The sequence below is a fragment of the Ammospiza nelsoni genome, chromosome 1, assembly GCF_027579445.1.
Source record: "Ammospiza nelsoni isolate bAmmNel1 chromosome 1, bAmmNel1.pri, whole genome shotgun sequence".
NCBI lineage: Eukaryota > Metazoa > Chordata > Aves > Passeriformes > Passerellidae > Ammospiza > Ammospiza nelsoni.
In genome coordinates this window covers 64,861,857-64,877,994 of record NC_080633.1, presented here as the reverse complement: position 1 = coordinate 64,877,994, position 16,138 = coordinate 64,861,857, and the positions used below count along the sequence as shown (strand labels likewise).

Sequence of the window (16,138 nt, the reverse complement as noted above, 5' to 3'; positions counted from 1 at the left end):
CAACAGCTGCTATGTGGAGGTACTTCAGTGTGAGCCTGCCTATATTTCATCCTGTTAGTCTAAATGTGAGGTCACAGCCCTAGGGAGACAATAAAGGCAAAGTGTGGATATGCCATGTGAGTAAGGAGCCATTATTAATCTCCCTACATCTGATGAGTAATTGACTCTTTCTTGAAACTCTTAAATAAGCACTGCAGTGGCCAGTGGAAGATGGATGTGCCACTGGCATCTTGCAGACTGCACAGGGCTTAGGGGTCTGTTGTATGGCCTCTGCTGCTGGGAGTTCCCAGGCTTTTATTTTCAGCTCCAGTGCCAGAAGGAAAAGGCTGAAACAACACTCATGCCACTTCCTGCTTTTGGCCATGCCCATCTCTTCCAGACAAAGCTGGGAGGTTGAGCTCAGGCTCCAGGGAGCTTCCTGCAAGATTATGAGAGACAGTGCCATGTCTGGGATTTGCAGAAACCAGTGCAAATTCTACCATGTCCTGCCACCCGAAGAGCCCTGCATGCTGTTCTGTGCAAGGAGTGCAGGGTTTACTGCATTCGTGCATGGCCGCCCATTCAGTTCGTGCATGAGAGGTCAATTAGCTGATGCATGAATGCACCATCAGTAAATGAAAATTCCCTGTTAATTTGTGCTTAAGCATCCTGTGGGTCATAAGCTGCACATTGCTCCTATGAACATGAGTGCTTGGTGGTCCTTTTTTCAGTGAAAAAATACAGAAATGAGTGATGGTTACAGCCACTGCCCCTGGGAGAGATCCCCGCAGTGGCTACAATGGTGTCAGGAAGCTGAAGCCTGTGGGTTGCCACTTAAGGCTTTGGAGACCAAGATCTACAGAAGTGGTGAACACCTAATGACACAGCCCCAAAGCTCTGACAGCTAAACCCTTGCTATTGCTCCTCCAGAGTCAGCTGGTGGGATGTCCTGTTGATCAAGGAATAACCTGTAGACATCATACTGGGGAAAACACACTAGAAGAGAGGTGTGAGATTAGCTCCACAGCTTTGTCCACAGAGATAAGGGGATGACGTTTCTGATGAATATATACTCAAGCTGTGCTAACATTAACCCCAATAGTCTTGTCCCCAGAGGAAAGGGGTTTTTAAGAGATAACATGTTGCTCAGACTGAGCTGAGAAGTCATCTGGTTCCCAGGGAAGCGTGGGTGGAATTTCACTACATGTATGCACACACTGGTGCACTATTAATTGCTGTAGTCTGGCCCAGGGGTGGGATCTGTATCCATAGGGCTATAAAACCAAATGTTAACCCCTTTAACACCGTGCTCAGGATGGAGGAGAGACATTTAGTAAGTGAACTGCTACAGTATCAATCCCTGGTGGCTGGTCCATAGGGAGGAAAAATGGAGTTTTTAACTTATGTATGTTAAGACTGTGATGATGTCCAAAGAGTTCATACTGGACTAACCTTCTAAGGACTCCCCAATGCATGCTTTCCCAAGGAGTGATGTATAGGCCATGAATTGGGCTTGCTGGGCTTGCTGTGTGTGAGTGCCAGACTAGTTCATGCATGAGCACTGAATAAATTAATGCACGAGTGCCCAATTAATTCATGCATGAATAGCCAGTAATTTCTGCATAAGCATCCAATCAGTTCATGCATGCATGCCCAAATTATTTATGTCCAAACACCCTGTTAGTACATTCATGAGTACCAACATGATGAGTGCCCAGCTGACTCCCACCAGCACCCACATGGGTGCTGTGCTGGGCAAACACAGCAGGGTTCAGGTGACATGGGGGGCCAGTGTGACCTGTGTGGGATAAGGCCACAGCCTGCATCATTCCAGAGATGTTCCACCTGGCTCCAAAAATGCTGTGAGCCACCAAACTTTCAGCAAGTCAGAGGAGCACGTCACACCTCTCCTCAAGTGTATTTATGAAACAGCAATGGCCACTGGGAGAGGAGACACACCTGGACACACCTGAGGAGACGTGCAGTGCACTCCCAAAGGGAGCGTAGTCCCTGTGTGACTCATGCTAGAAAAGGGACAGCTGTAAAGGAACTGCGTCCCATGGACAGCCCTCAGTGTTGGCAACACACCAGTGTTTTAGTTACTGCCAAGCTGTGGTTACTGCAAGTCAAGGACTTTCCTCTTCCTCACACCACCCCACCAGCAAGTAGGCTGGGGGGCACAAGAAGTTGGGACAGGACACAGCCAGGACAGCTGACCCAAACTGACCAAAGGGACACTCCATACCATATGGCAACAGGCTCAGTATATAAACTAGGGGAGAAAGCTGGCTGGGGCCACTGCCCAGGAACTGGCTGGGCATTGGCTGGCGAGTGGTGAAAAATTGTGTATAACTTGTTTTGTATATTATTATTGCTGTTGTTATTATCCCTTCCCTTTCTGTCCTACTAAACTGTCTTTATCTCAAGCCATGAATTTTGCTGTTTTTTCCCAATTCTGTCTCCCATCGCACTGGGGGGTGGAGTGAGCGAGTGCCTGCGTGGTGTTTACTGCCTGCTGGGATAAACCATGACAATGGATTACACGGGCTGTCACAAAAAAGCTGGCACACTTGGCAGAGAGCTGCATAAGCAAGTCAGCAGGAGCTGCTGAGGGTTTTGCTGCTCTGACATCTCTCCAGAGCTATGACCCAAAAGTAACCCCTTCTCAGAAAGAAAGGTGATGACAGAGCAATTGAGGCTCCCAGCAGCTGGGAAAGGTGTGCTCAGATGCTCTCAGCAGTAACTCTGACTCTTGCCAGCCACTGAACAGAAAGAGAAAACAATTTGCTTCAGACTTTTTGCACAGGGCCCAGTCTGTGGTGCCCCTCCTGGCCAGCTGAAGGCTGCTGCATGGAGGGATGTGTGTGGTGGGTGGGAATCCTGGCAGGCTGCATGGGATGAAACACATGAGATGGTGCTCAGTCAGCCCAGCAAAATGTGGGTCAGAACAAAGGGTCAGGCTGCCCTGGCATGAAGCAATCTTTTGAGTGGGGCATATAAGAAATGGAGGAACTGGGGGCAGGTCTTCCAGGCTATCATTTGGGATACACAAGATGGTAAGCAGCAGGTGGCAGTTGGTGCTATTCTGTCTCTGTGGCCAAAATTTCACCCTGCAGTTAATATAAAGTGCCCAAACCCAGCTTAGTAGCAGCTGAGAATTGCTGAGTGGCCACAATAGAACTGCAGCATTCACACAAAACCTGTGAAATTTCAAAAGGGTTAAAAAAAACAAATTGACTCAAACTGAATAATACTGCATGCATCCTCAGACCCTGCTTGCCTTATTTCTCTTCTCCCACAAAAGAAACACAAAAATTGCCTTTCAGAAATCCCCAGCTCTGATCCATATTCCTCATGGAAGGAGGTGAAAATGTAAAAATAAGCCAATATATAAATGACCTAAGATAAATGAAAGTGAGTACACAGATTAAATGGGATCAGCTTGACATATTCATTACAAAAACAATTACCCTCATGACTTTTATTCCCTGCCACAGCCATCTCACCTTATCTGTCAGTTTTAATGTAGCTGCTGCAGGCTCAGGTTCTCCAGCCAACACGTGGAATTTTGAGAAGATGAAGTTAAATGACAAGCAGTCTGATTCTGCAGGGGACTGAGCACACTGAGCTCCCCACTGCTCCAATAACACACTGTGAGTGTTCAGGCTCTTTTAAAGACAAAACAGCTTATTTGGGTCACCAATACAGACTTACAGCTGGGCTTTTTAAATGCATATAAAGGAGCCCCACTGACTTGACCTGTTTGGGTCAAGTTTGGGGTATCCAGCATTTAAAATGCTGACTAAGAACCCTTTTGGTTCAAGCTTGCCATCAGCTAAACTAGGAAGTGATTAAACTTCCTGTAACTTTTACTATAAGGGCAACCTTGTGCTGTTTCAAATCCCCCTTCAATGCCCAGCACATTTACAATGCTGGATTTAGCAGCTGCTATTTTTAAACCACAGTGACACTCATGCTGGGACAGGCCAAGGAAGACTGAGCCCAAGGCTGGTACAGGCAGCCAGGTCAGTGTCATGGCTGCAGAGTGAAGATGAGTATCAGCACTTCCCCAGTAAAGACCCAAGGCTCACAGATTTAGTGTCTGGAGCTGTTGTATCTAGCAGTACACTGGCAAACTCCTCCTATGCTACCTATTAGTGGCACAGAAAGGTAGTATTTCAACAGAGACTAAAAATTTCATATTGTGCTCCTGCTCCCTTGCTGCTGAGAAAGTCTCAGAACCTGGTCCCCAGGAAATTCTCAAATCAAGGATGCAAATCAAAATACAGCTATGGATCAAGCCAAATTTGTATAGCATTGCACATAATGACTTTAAAAGGTCTATCTAGACTGAGCCAAATACAGCACCTTTCTGTATAACCTTTGCTCCTACAAGATGGGATATTTGCACTTTATCTCATTTTTAAGAGGGACCAGTGTCAATTAGTTCGCCTGCTGGCAATAAATTTTGTTGCCAGATCACACACACCTAATTAGGTAGAACAGAATTTAAGAGCTGCCTCAGTCCTTTGTCCTCTTGGTACAGCCAGCCTTCTCAAACTCTTCCTGCATCTTTCACCAGCTCTGTGGGGGCCAGTCCCTAAGGACTGTGCTGTACTGAGATCTGGCAGCACATTTGGGCTGCTCAGTGAGATGGCTCTCAGGGAAATGCCAATAACCACAGGCCTGAGCAGCATCAGGCCTTTCCCACACTCCAGCTGACTCAAGCTCAGGGTAGCACAGGAAAGGAAATGATCATTCAGGTAAAGGCTGCCAGCACAACTGTGCAACTGGCAGCTGCCACTTTTATACTAAGAGACACTTATTAGTGCTGTCCACTCAGACCGTTTGTTCTGAGATTTGATGACAAGTAGACTTGCTAGGGCACAAAAAAAGAAAAAAGAGCTCCCAGACTCTGCACGGCTTCTGGGCAGTGGCATATGAACCCAAAGTGAATCAAAACTCAGAGATATGCAACATCTGTCTGGTGTATTATTTCAGCTTGTCTCAGATGCAGATGGCATCTCGTGCAGCTCTTTCTTCTGCAAAAAGCCAGTTGTGTTTGGAAGCAAAAACAGTGAATGGGTTGCCCAGAGACCTGGTGGATGTCCCATGCCTGGAAATACTCTAGGCCAAGCTGGACAGGGTTCTGAGCAAACTCATCTAATTGAAGATGCCCCTGCTCATTATGGGGATGTTGGACTAGATGAACCTTAAAGGTCCCTTCCAACCCAAATGATTCTGTGATGCCACGAACTAGGCCACAATCTAGGTTGTAAATGCTCTGACAGAGGCTAAGTTTTACCACTTTGCACTCCACTAAGTGCTATGTGAACAAATACACAATTTTATGGTGCAGAGGAAAACCACCACAGGAGTCAATGCTGGGGTGGAGAACAGGAGGTGGGATCAAAGATCCTTCTATCTAGCATGACATCTGGGATTGCTATCTATCAGCTTATCTCTGTTTCAAAGCATGAATTCCATTTCATTTTGTGGATCCCATTCTGCTTTACATTCTGTGCTGTCATCTTCACAGAGCTGAAACTCTTACCCATGGTAGCAGCAGGACACGTTGGGAAAAACTTGTATCCTGGAGTGGTTGTAGCAGATGAGGCCAACAAACCCATCAATCCCCAGTGTGTGGCTGGAAGTGCAGGTGTACTGAGACTCCTGCAAACAGCAATTTACCAGATGGGACCAGAGCCTGAATCTATGCCAGCAGAGAAGAATCAAAAGGGACCCCTCAATAAACCAGTGTTCACTGTAAGACAGGAGTCATTCTCCAATGAAGTAAGTAAGAACCATGTTGTCCAAGGGCAGTGACTAAGACTGCCACTCAAAAGAGAAAAGACAGAGGTTTTCTGATGTCATCTGCTTTTCCAGGAAGTCAACATTGTCAGCACTTTCCAGAGTAAAACAGCAATGGACAACAAATTTCTTTGCAAAATCTGTCTTCTTTACCTCTCCCCTGAGGAGTTAGCTCAAAAATGAAGCTTCTGCATTCTGCATTATTTGAGGCTACTCTGATGCTCTGTTACCAAAAGAGGGCTGGAAAAACTGTACATAGGCTTCTGCTGCCTATGAAGACTGACCAAAAAATGCAGAAGGGAGTCCCAGAGCTGCTGCTGGTGTCTGAGTGCTTTGGAAGTCCTGGTCCTCATCTCAGTACTGGGGAAACCCCAGCTGAGCTTCACCGGCTCACCAGCACCCACCTTCTGCAAGCAGAAGGGAGCCTGTGGGCCAGCTGGGAATCCCTACACCAAGAAGACACCCAATGTGGACAAGCAGAGGGACAGAAACTGCAGCCTGCTATGTCATGTTCCAGCATTTAGTTCATACACATCCTGAGGGAGCAGTATGTCAGAAGAGTGCCTAATGACTTCCCAGACCACACAACTGGTGCAGCAGTGACAGCACACCATACCAGCTGCAAACAAGTTGAAAGCTGCAAACATCACTGCTCTCAGCCAGCCAACCCCAGCTCTTTCTCCCTGTCTCCCTCTGATGTCATCCCTCCCTCAGATTTGCTGTTGTAAATGTAGGCAACAGCTGCTTCAATGGGAGCAGCAGCATAGGCCTGTTTCCTTCTGCCCAATTCTGCTCCAAAAGTTCCTGGATGGAGGGCTCACTGCAATTGCTCCTGTGTGGAATTCATACCTGTATTCAGCAACCCCTCCTGCATGCTTCTTCATGGCTGTATCAGAGCTCATTCCATAGAATAGTTTCACCTTCTTGCCATTCCTTTCTAGAATTTCTCCAGCACTCTGGTCATGGCCTGCAAACATTCCTCCAATCATGACGAAGTCAGCACCAGCTCCTGTGATCAGCAAAAGGACACATAAAAAAGCAGGGAAAAGAGAAGGTGAAAGCCAAAGCAAGAGCACAGGGATCTCTGGAAAAAATAGCCAGCATTTTACAGTTTAGTACAGAGTCCCCTCCTGTAATAGTCACAGCAAACTTAGATGAAAAGCTTTACTTTAGAACTGACACAGGCTGAATTGTATTTCTCTTGTACTTTAAATGGAAAAAAACCCTTTTCTGTTACAATGACAAAGACAGAGATTATTCTACTCTATCCCACAGCCTTTTATTTTCAAATTCAGTTTCAACTCTTCATAATAGTATCTGAGCACAATTCCTTATTAAATGTGACTGCAGCAATCAACAGTCCTGAACACAAGGCTGGGACCTGTTAACTCTGTACAGCTCAATGCTGTACACAGAAGTGGATGGTTCCTACTTCAAGAGTCTTCTAGGCCACAAGTAGAGAATGGGAATGTACCCTGAAGGAAAGCAGACTCATGGATGTCATGTAATCCTCCCAGCAATGACATAAAATGATTGATTCAGATTTTTAACTGAAATAATGATTTTTCAAGTCCATCACCCATCTGTGTTCAGTGTTGTTCTGGATGATACCTAGTCAAAGAGACCTGGTTGCATCTCATTTGGTTCCTGTTTAAAAATTCTGGTCCAAGAACCATCACTCCTGGGTTCTATGCTTCTCAGCACACACCACAAAGAAGTCTAACCCATAGCTACTACTCCTAAATATGTTCCAGATACTGAATAGCAACACTGAATACTCAATCATGACTGTTCAGTCTGTCTATCTCCTCTGGGTTTGTAAATCATGAAATCAGCTCTGCTGGGAGTAAGATCAGGAAGAAGGTTTTTGGAATCATTCTTAATTTTCTACTGTGATCTCCAGTATTTCCAGCTGGGCTGGAACTATTCCACCAGCAGCTCCTCCTTTGATATTTTGGCATATCTAGGAGTCTTGCTTGGAAAAGTTCGGCCTTTAGTCTTTTATGAGCCTGTGGTGACCCAACCCTGAAACAAAGCATTTTCCTGTTCATACTCTCTGCTTCTTCAATGTGTATGTGCCAGAACAGGCCTCTCCTCTGCTCAGCTTCTTCCCAGAACTGGCAGAAGAACTGAGCTATAAACCACACTTCACAGAAAGCACATGAGCTTGAACTACATCCATCCTCCTAAGAACAAATCTGAAGTCTGGGGAGACCCCAGACTAGGTAAGTCTGGCATTAGGATTTGCTCTGATCTCTGTCACTATCCCAACAATAGCACCAGACCTTGAAATCTGAAAAGTAAGTGAAATCCCTATCACATCTGCTCAGCTTCTACCAAACCTGAAGTTGAGAATATTTTGATCTTAGAACACATGACAAGAGTGAAGTGTGCCAGTTCCTCCCTCCACCCCTTTGCCAAAGAGCAGAGCTGGCAGCAGCGCCTGGGGGCAGAGCACCCAGCTGCTCTGCTGACCTCACCTCCCTTTGCCTGGTGCCTGCTTGAAAGGAACACTGTGTCCATGGTAAAGGGATACTAAAAATGAAGCTTATGCAAAGCACATCACAAGCAATATTTATAGCCAGGCACTCATTCAGGTATCCTATCATGTCAGCTGCCTGGCAGATTTCTCCTGAGCTTTCTTGTTTCAGATGGCTGAGTTTTAAACTCTTGGTTCAACTCATGCCTGCCAAAAACAAAGGGAATACTCATATTTTAATTACTGGTGGCAAATTCCTGTTGCTACCTAGTACAACCTTGCTCCATCTTTCAAAAAACAAGTACCCTGGGAAACCTAGCTAATGTCTTCTTCGTGGGTGGAAGAAAACATGAGGAAGGAGGGACAGATTTGAGGTCAAGGCTGCAAAGAGTGTTTTAACAAGTCAAAAGCCTGCCAAAAGACATTCTGGATTCTGCCATGTCAATAGTACCTCCTGATCCCCAATTCTAGTGCCATTTTTGGTTGTGGGTCTTACAGCCTTCAAATTAATAATGCAAAAGGCACATGAAAACTACACTTCAAAGTCACAGAATTTTGGATCCTGTGCACTTCTGTATCTATTTATTATTTTCCTTTTGGCTGCCTATTTTTGGGAGGGAAGCAAATATGTTTGAATTACAGGATTGAAACTTACCCAACTTGAGTAACTTTTGCAAACTACAACATAATTCATCAAGCTATTCCAGAAGAGAGGAGCTATGTTACAGCAGATGCAGCACGTCTAAACATTGAATCGACACATGCTTGCAGCCCTGCTGCTCCAGAAATGACAAGCCCATATTAAATATACTTCTCCAATGTTCTCAAGAACCTTCCAATGTGCTTCAGTGTTGCAAACATATCTGAAAGTTTCAAGTCTGTTCCATTATGTTTCCATCAGTTAATATCCTACCACGAGGTTGCAGCTTTTAGCATGGTCTTTAACTTACGCACATTTTTCTTGTATAACCACCAGAAGCACTGGTGATATTCTCAACATCCATCTGCAGTCTTTTGTTTTCAAGTACAGATTGACAGCATGGCCATTATTTTAGGTTGTAAAGGACTGGAAACACCTGGTTGTTGCCTAGATAACCCAGGATGTGATGGGGTATGTTGCACACAAACATCCCAGCAGCTCAGTCAGAGCTGGCCAGACTCGTCCTGGTTTTACACAATGCCACTTTCGTGCACTGACTTTCCCCTTGAGGCCCATGCTGTATCTGGGCTGATTTTGCTCATTCACATTTCACAGTGCCTTCTCTTTCAAGCCATTACAGAATAGCAGTGCTGACGCCAGCCTGAGCTTGCAGCACTCACACAGTTCTGCCGGATCTGGATAGAGTCCCTCAGATGTCTTTTGTATGCCTGATTATACAAGTCACTGATAACCAGATTGGCTCTGCACAAATTCAGCTGGAGTCGGCCTGGATTTGTGAGCTGGGCAGCCCTCCAGGCAGATGCAGCCTCAGTTTGCCTGGACCAGAGCTTAGCCTGGAATTAACATTTCACCTGTGCTCCAGCTGAGCCAGGAAGCTTTTGCAGCAGTAGGTACACACACAGCTGTTGAAAACGGGAGAAAAAACCAGTGTGATCCAGTATAATCTGGAACTAGCCTATGTCCCCAGTTGACTTTTCCATATGATTTTTCCTTCCTTTTCCTTCCCTGCTCCTGCATCTCTTCTCACCACTGCTGTAAGGAACAGCAGTAATGTGTTAAAGATGCTGGCATAGGATTCAAAAGGCACATTCTTTCTTGGCTGTGTCAGAAAAATATATGTGACCTCAGGCAATTGAACTTAGTATTTCTGTGCTCTGACTTCTCATCATTAAAAAAGGAGACAGTAGTGCCTCCCTGGAGCATTCTGAGAAATGTGCTCATGTTATCAGCCTTTCCAAGGGTTCAGCTGTATGAACCATCTGAGAGCCCAGCATAAATTTCTTTAATGCTTTCTCTCATTCCTGCATCAAAACAGCTCTTTCCTTTCCTATCAACCTTCATCTTTTTCATTCAGTTTACCAAATGCATAGCAGGTTCCCATCCAACAGCTCCAGAACTACAGCAGTCTCTCCCAAAGTATGTTTCTCCCAGCATTTCTGTTCCTCATCTTCAGTGCTTCCCAGTTCCTTGCAGCTTTAAATAAGCTTCTACCTTGTCTCCCCTGTCAAAATGCCCTATCTGCCTCTGAGTCCTGACACCAAGTCACAGGTGCACCTTAAAGCTTCTCAACATCTGTTTCTTGGTTCTTCACAATTCTCTCACTTAATCCAACCCACTCCTTGTGTTTCCATGAACTTGGCTGCTCCAGTCACACCTTTAGCCATTTTCCAGTGCTTGTCTTCACATCTGGGATTCCCTCATACTTCCCATAATTCAAATAGATGCTCTGTCACTCCTTTATAGGGAATCATCCCATCCCATGAAGATTTTACAGTGATCCACCACAAAGAGACAGCACAATTACTTTCACCAAAGTCCTCTTCTTGTCTATTGTCCATGCTTTGTTCAGGCCTTCATCCCTAGATGACACTGTAGGTCTGGGTGTTCCATCACCTGGTCTTTGCTATCCAATATATTCATGTAACTCAAGCACAGAGGTCTGTGCCTGACAATTCAGTATCAAGGCTTTGACTTGTAAATGTTGGGCATGGTGGCTGCGCTCTAAGAGGTTCAGATAGCCAACCACTTCAGTAGCATTCAATAAACACTGATAGTAACAATGTTATCTCAAAGCTTATTTTGCCACATACCTTTGACAAAGGCACATCTGGGTCCAGCTTGTCAGATGTTCACAGTGTGTCTATGTCAAGTGTACATAACCAGATACAGTAAGTTTATTGCCTCAGGGTCATCTCCATCATTTCCAGCTCTGTAGCTGTGACACACAGTCACACTGATCTGTCTGGGTTACCATCAAGAGTACAATTACTGCCTGGAAAATGTCAGCTTTTATGATGCTTCTCTGTCCAAGGGATAATCCTGTGGCAGCCTTCAGACATGTACCACTGGGAATCCCAGCACCTCTTGATGAACAGCAAAGCCAAAAACTGTCTCTTCACAGGTTTCAAGCAGGTTCAGGTTCAGTTAGTCCAAAGAGACTACAGGCATCTTTCAGACTTGTAATAAACACTACAAAGAAAAACATTTGAAACACTGTGAAGTTGCTCCCTGTTGTTCTAGCTTCTGGAAATGCTCTTGCTGAAGAAAGACCTTTCCCACAGGCCAGGTTTCTATGCAGACAGCTGGGAATACAGTGAAGTCACAGTTTCAGTTCACAAGCTCCCAAGGACCACACCACCAGTAAGAACTTGGTGAGCTGTGAAGCCAGAGAAAGGCAGAATAAAGACCTCACTGCAGGCACCATGTCAGAGTGAGGACTGAGGAGAGGTTGGGCATTTTTTTACCACAATCCTGTCTAAGAGGGTGGATGCTGCTGCTCAGCTATGTTGGAATCACCCAACTGAAGTATCTGCATCACATCACCACTCGGCAACAAAAGGGTTATATGAAATCCTATGACCAAGCACATTCCTTGCCGGTAGCAATCACTCCACAGCTGTCCTTAGAATTCTCTAATTAAGTCTTCCTTGTGATGTGATCTGTCTCAAAACTGGAGCTGTCTGCAAACTTAGAAGACAGATTTTGGTTTCAACCTTTCCAGGAGTTGAGTTCCAGGCCTAGAGTTTTTCTTGGCAAATCTGCAATCTGAGTTTAGGCCTGCCTCTACTTTCCATATTTGCAAAGCTTCCTGCAAAGCAGACATTCTGCATCATAATGTTGTTTTCATACCACCCTGAAATCCCATGAGAGACTCTGCTGTCCCACTGTATTCCAGGCATTACCCTACTTGACACCTCCAAAGAGTCTGGCCTTTTGGGAGGTGGGAGAGTACCTTTAAAATGCCTTGTCATCTCAGGATGCATTTCGTGCCTGAATCCCATGTGCTGCTGAACAAGGTTATGGCTAAGTGACAATGATGATTTTGACCCCCCCATACCAACGTAACTCTCATGCCCAACAGACCATACCCACAGATTAAATGCTCTATTCTATCATCAAGAGCTGGTGCAATTCACTGAACTTACATGAAAGCAAAATCTGCTAATTATTAACTTAGATGTTTCAGACATCTGCCTAGCTCTAGGGGATACAGTATAAATAAAATCTCATGTCTTCAAGTGGACAGTTAATCCCAAGAACATCTCCAGGGATCTGGCCTGCCTTTTTGTTTTGCTCTTCTGTCCAGCATGCATTGCACCAGCTCTTCTTCCACTCAGGGCTCAAATCAGCCAGATCTGGCAACGTTACAGGCATCTCTGAAACCTACTCAGAAGAAACTCTTACGAGTTTTCTTCATACTCTCACAGCAGGTGTATCTCAACCACACCTGGCAGATAATTTCTAAATATCACTTTGACCACTCTATGTTTTGCACTGCAGAATTTGGACTGTCTGTTCCAAAGAGCAAATTCATGCCTGGTGCATTAATTTCACTGGAGTCAGCTACAGGGACTAATTTAACCTCCGGCTAATTGATTACGCATTCAGGGTCACACCGATTCCTGCATCCCTGCTGCCAGGGGCGCTGGAGACACGTGGGGGTGTCACAATACACAGCTCTTACCAAACGCTTTGGCGACATCTCCTGGGCAGTTGCATCCTCCGTCCTGCACAAAGAAAAAACAACAGTGAGTGGCAACGAGGTCACTCAGGGACCCAGTGAGCACTGCAGCGCTGTGGCCCCTGCTCAGGAACAGCATGTCAAGAGAGCTGACCGTGCACTTGGGATGTATCATCTTGGCTACATTTTAACAGAATCCAAATAATCCTTTCCACTGCTTACCTCCTTGAGGCTCACCTACTCTACTGTACAGTCTACTGATAATACCACTGGTAACAGCAGCAATGCAAATTCCTGACTGCAAGCTTCCAAATCCCAGAAACCAGAAAACAAAACCTCCTCTGACAATCTGAATCATCCCCTGCCATTTTAATGTAAGGCTGTGTGAAGCAGAGGTACCACAAGCCTCTACCTTAAGCCCCAAAGACATTTAAAAACAATTTCTCAGCAGTTTACAATATATTAAAAGGCCACAGTGGGAGGGAAGAGGGAATATATCATCAGTTATGTTGGATTTTTATCTGATAATCTCTAACAAACCTAGTTAATACAATTTTTGGTTAAGTGAAAATGAGCCTCTCATCCTACTCCTTACTGTATGCTATGGTCTTGGTAAGGAAGCAACAGCGCTCTGGACCTTTAGCATTTTAGACCTACACATTTCAGTTTCAGTGCAATGAAGGGGGTTCAGCTGAGGGGAGGGAGGTTGTGTATGTGAGACAGATCTGTAAAAAAGGAATGGCACACAGCAGAGCTCATCATGTGCTATGGTTCTTTAGGATTTGTAAAAGTCCGAGCACCAGATGAAAGATCCTTTAGTCATTGTACCAGGAGAGCTCCTCACTCCTTTGATGATCTGGATCCACTGCAGACTGCCAACATCTTTGTTGCTTTTGAAGCTACCCCCAGAGTGGCCAGTTACCTCATGCTGTTTCACCTCCCTGTTGGCAGAACCGCGTGGCTGTGCGTGACCTGCGGCCAAGCACAGCCAGACACCCCCTCCATCAGCCGTATCAGAGCTGCCTTTGATGGGCAGCTGCCAGCAGGGCTCTGGGTTAGAAACTCTGTGTGCCCAGAAAAGGATTCAGACACAAACCGAGCAGGTGGATCCAAAAGTGAGTGGCTTTTCAAAGGGCACCCCACTGCAAACAGTGCCTGGTAGAACTTTAAAGGCTTTTATTCCATTTGCTGATAACCTCTAGCACATTATGCCTTTTGTTGAGCTTAGACACCCTTGCTGTCAGCTCCAGGAATGAGTGCTGGGCTGACAGCTGAATCTCTCTCTCCTTTTAATGGCTCTGCTTGTGCAATTCTTTCCCTTTAACAAGTCTGTCATAGCCTGGAGGAGGGTGTGAGTGCATGTGCATGTGTCAGGGGAGGAAGAGCCATGGTAGAAAGATGAGTCTAATAATCTTATAATCTTTAAAGAATAGCTTTAGGACTCTTACTACCTGAGAGACATTGGCTTTGAATGCTCTCTGGTAGGTGGGTTGTAGTCAGTTGTTTTTGGGTGGCTCAGTATCTGGCTTTTGTAACAAACCCAGTAGTGGCAGTGATGAAGGTTTTATGCGTTCAAAGGTGCCGTGAGGATGGGGGGGGGGCTTACTGTGTAACCATTAATCACCAGCTTCAAAAAATATCACTTTGAATGTTACCAAATTACAAAATGCTGAGCAGCTTAAGAGACTTAAAAGCTCATCGGTTACCATTTAAGATAAAAGTAACTGACAATGATGAATTACAACCCTTCTGTATCTGTAGATGAGATGTCTTCAGTTACTTCAGATAAGCAGGTAAATTCAGTGATTCACAGAAAGGGAAACAGAAAGGGAGCATACTAAGCAGTTATGTCAGAAGATGCTATATAATAAAGCTATATGCAGTAAAGCACTTCATTCCTTGTGAAAAAACAGGCACTCTGTCTACAAAGACTCTTCTGCTGCTGCATTGCCTTGGAAGCTAACCCTTGAAATTCAGCTTATTCCAACAGGGCCCTGGGTCTGGGTTCAAAATGACTTGTAGATGGCTGGGCTTCAGTTATAGAGTTTGCTGCAGGCTCAGCTTCTACCTCAGAACCCTGGGCAAACTTATGTGTAAAAATCTGCCTCTGAATTCAGGAGAACTGGCATAACACCAAAGCAAGACTAATGAAAAGGGTTATGGTCACGGGACCTGTAGACAGCACGATTCTGAGCCAAGTGGGTGCTAGGAAGAAGGGCAGGGGAAAGCAGCTTTCCCAACAGAATTACTTTAATGTGGCTGAAGTAATGTTTTTGTCCCCAGTCTTGTTCTCCTGATAGATAAGCCACAAAATTTAGCCAAAGTAAGAAAAAAAATACAGCATGGAAAATCAGTATACACTGGTTGAACATTTAGTATTATAAGCAATTTATAATGAGTTTATAAGTATGATTTATGTTTCAAGCAACCTTTATTATAAACTGCATAACCAGTGCTTTCTACAAAGCACTGTAGCTATCTATTTGCTGGTATCAACAAACAGATACCTATTTATTATGCAGAAGATATATAATGTATGTGGCATATACAGCAGTAAAAACAGTACATATGACGCTTCATTCTGAACTACATATACTGGGTGTGTTTCTGTGTGGAAAAAAGGACAGTATGGCAGTAGCTGGGTGAAGAAACCCTTAGTCATTTCTTTCACTGAATGCTGGTGACCTATCACCCAGGCAGGAAGAAGGGGAAACAGGGATCTCTGTCAAATGACACCCACATGAGAGAGGACACATGCAGGGCTGCTTTCCATTCCCCACATTGCTGGCTTACTAGAATATGTGACTGCCTCTGACCTAGAAGAAACATCTCCAGCAGGCCCCCTCCACTGTAACTCACTGCAGCACTTTCTCAAGGCCAATGGATTAGCAAGAATGAAAACTGAGACTAGTGGCTCCCAGACAAACAGCACGGGACAGAAACCATGCCTGTATCTCACGGAGGGTTTCCTCTCTGCTTTCAGTGAGTCATGAAAGATTCATTTCTGAGGTGAGCTTTTAGTCTTACAGATAATTTAGCATGAAGAAAGTAACTGGTGCAATTTTACCTCCTACTTCTCTGTGTAATGACTAGACAGACACCAGGTGTTCACTTGGACTATCATGTTTGCCTGAAAATTGTCACTTTCCTTGTCAACGAATCAGTTCCAAAAATCATACATGATAACTTCAGTAATAGGAATGTTTAAAATCCCAGTTTGTGGTCCCATCCTAGCAGAGCTCCTGAA

At 45.0% G+C, this 16,138-nt stretch overlaps 1 protein-coding gene and 1 long non-coding RNA gene across 5 annotated transcripts in view; both read right to left on the bottom strand.

Annotated features, from left to right (window-relative positions):
* Positions 1-16,138, bottom strand: part of LOC132073135 (uncharacterized) — a 1,090,256-nt gene that overhangs the window by 100,412 nt on the left and 973,706 nt on the right. The gene's annotated exons all lie outside the window — the stretch shown is intronic.
* GMPR (guanosine monophosphate reductase) overlaps positions 1-16,138 on the bottom strand; it is a 42,213-nt gene that overhangs the window by 6,353 nt on the left and 19,722 nt on the right. The window contains exons 7-8 of the mRNA XM_059478303.1: positions 12,895-12,937; positions 6,640-6,799 (exon numbers count right to left, since the gene is read on the bottom strand). Coding sequence (XP_059334286.1) covers positions 6,640-6,799; positions 12,895-12,937 — 203 coding nt within the window. The remainder of the gene's footprint in view (positions 1-6,639; positions 6,800-12,894; positions 12,938-16,138) is intronic.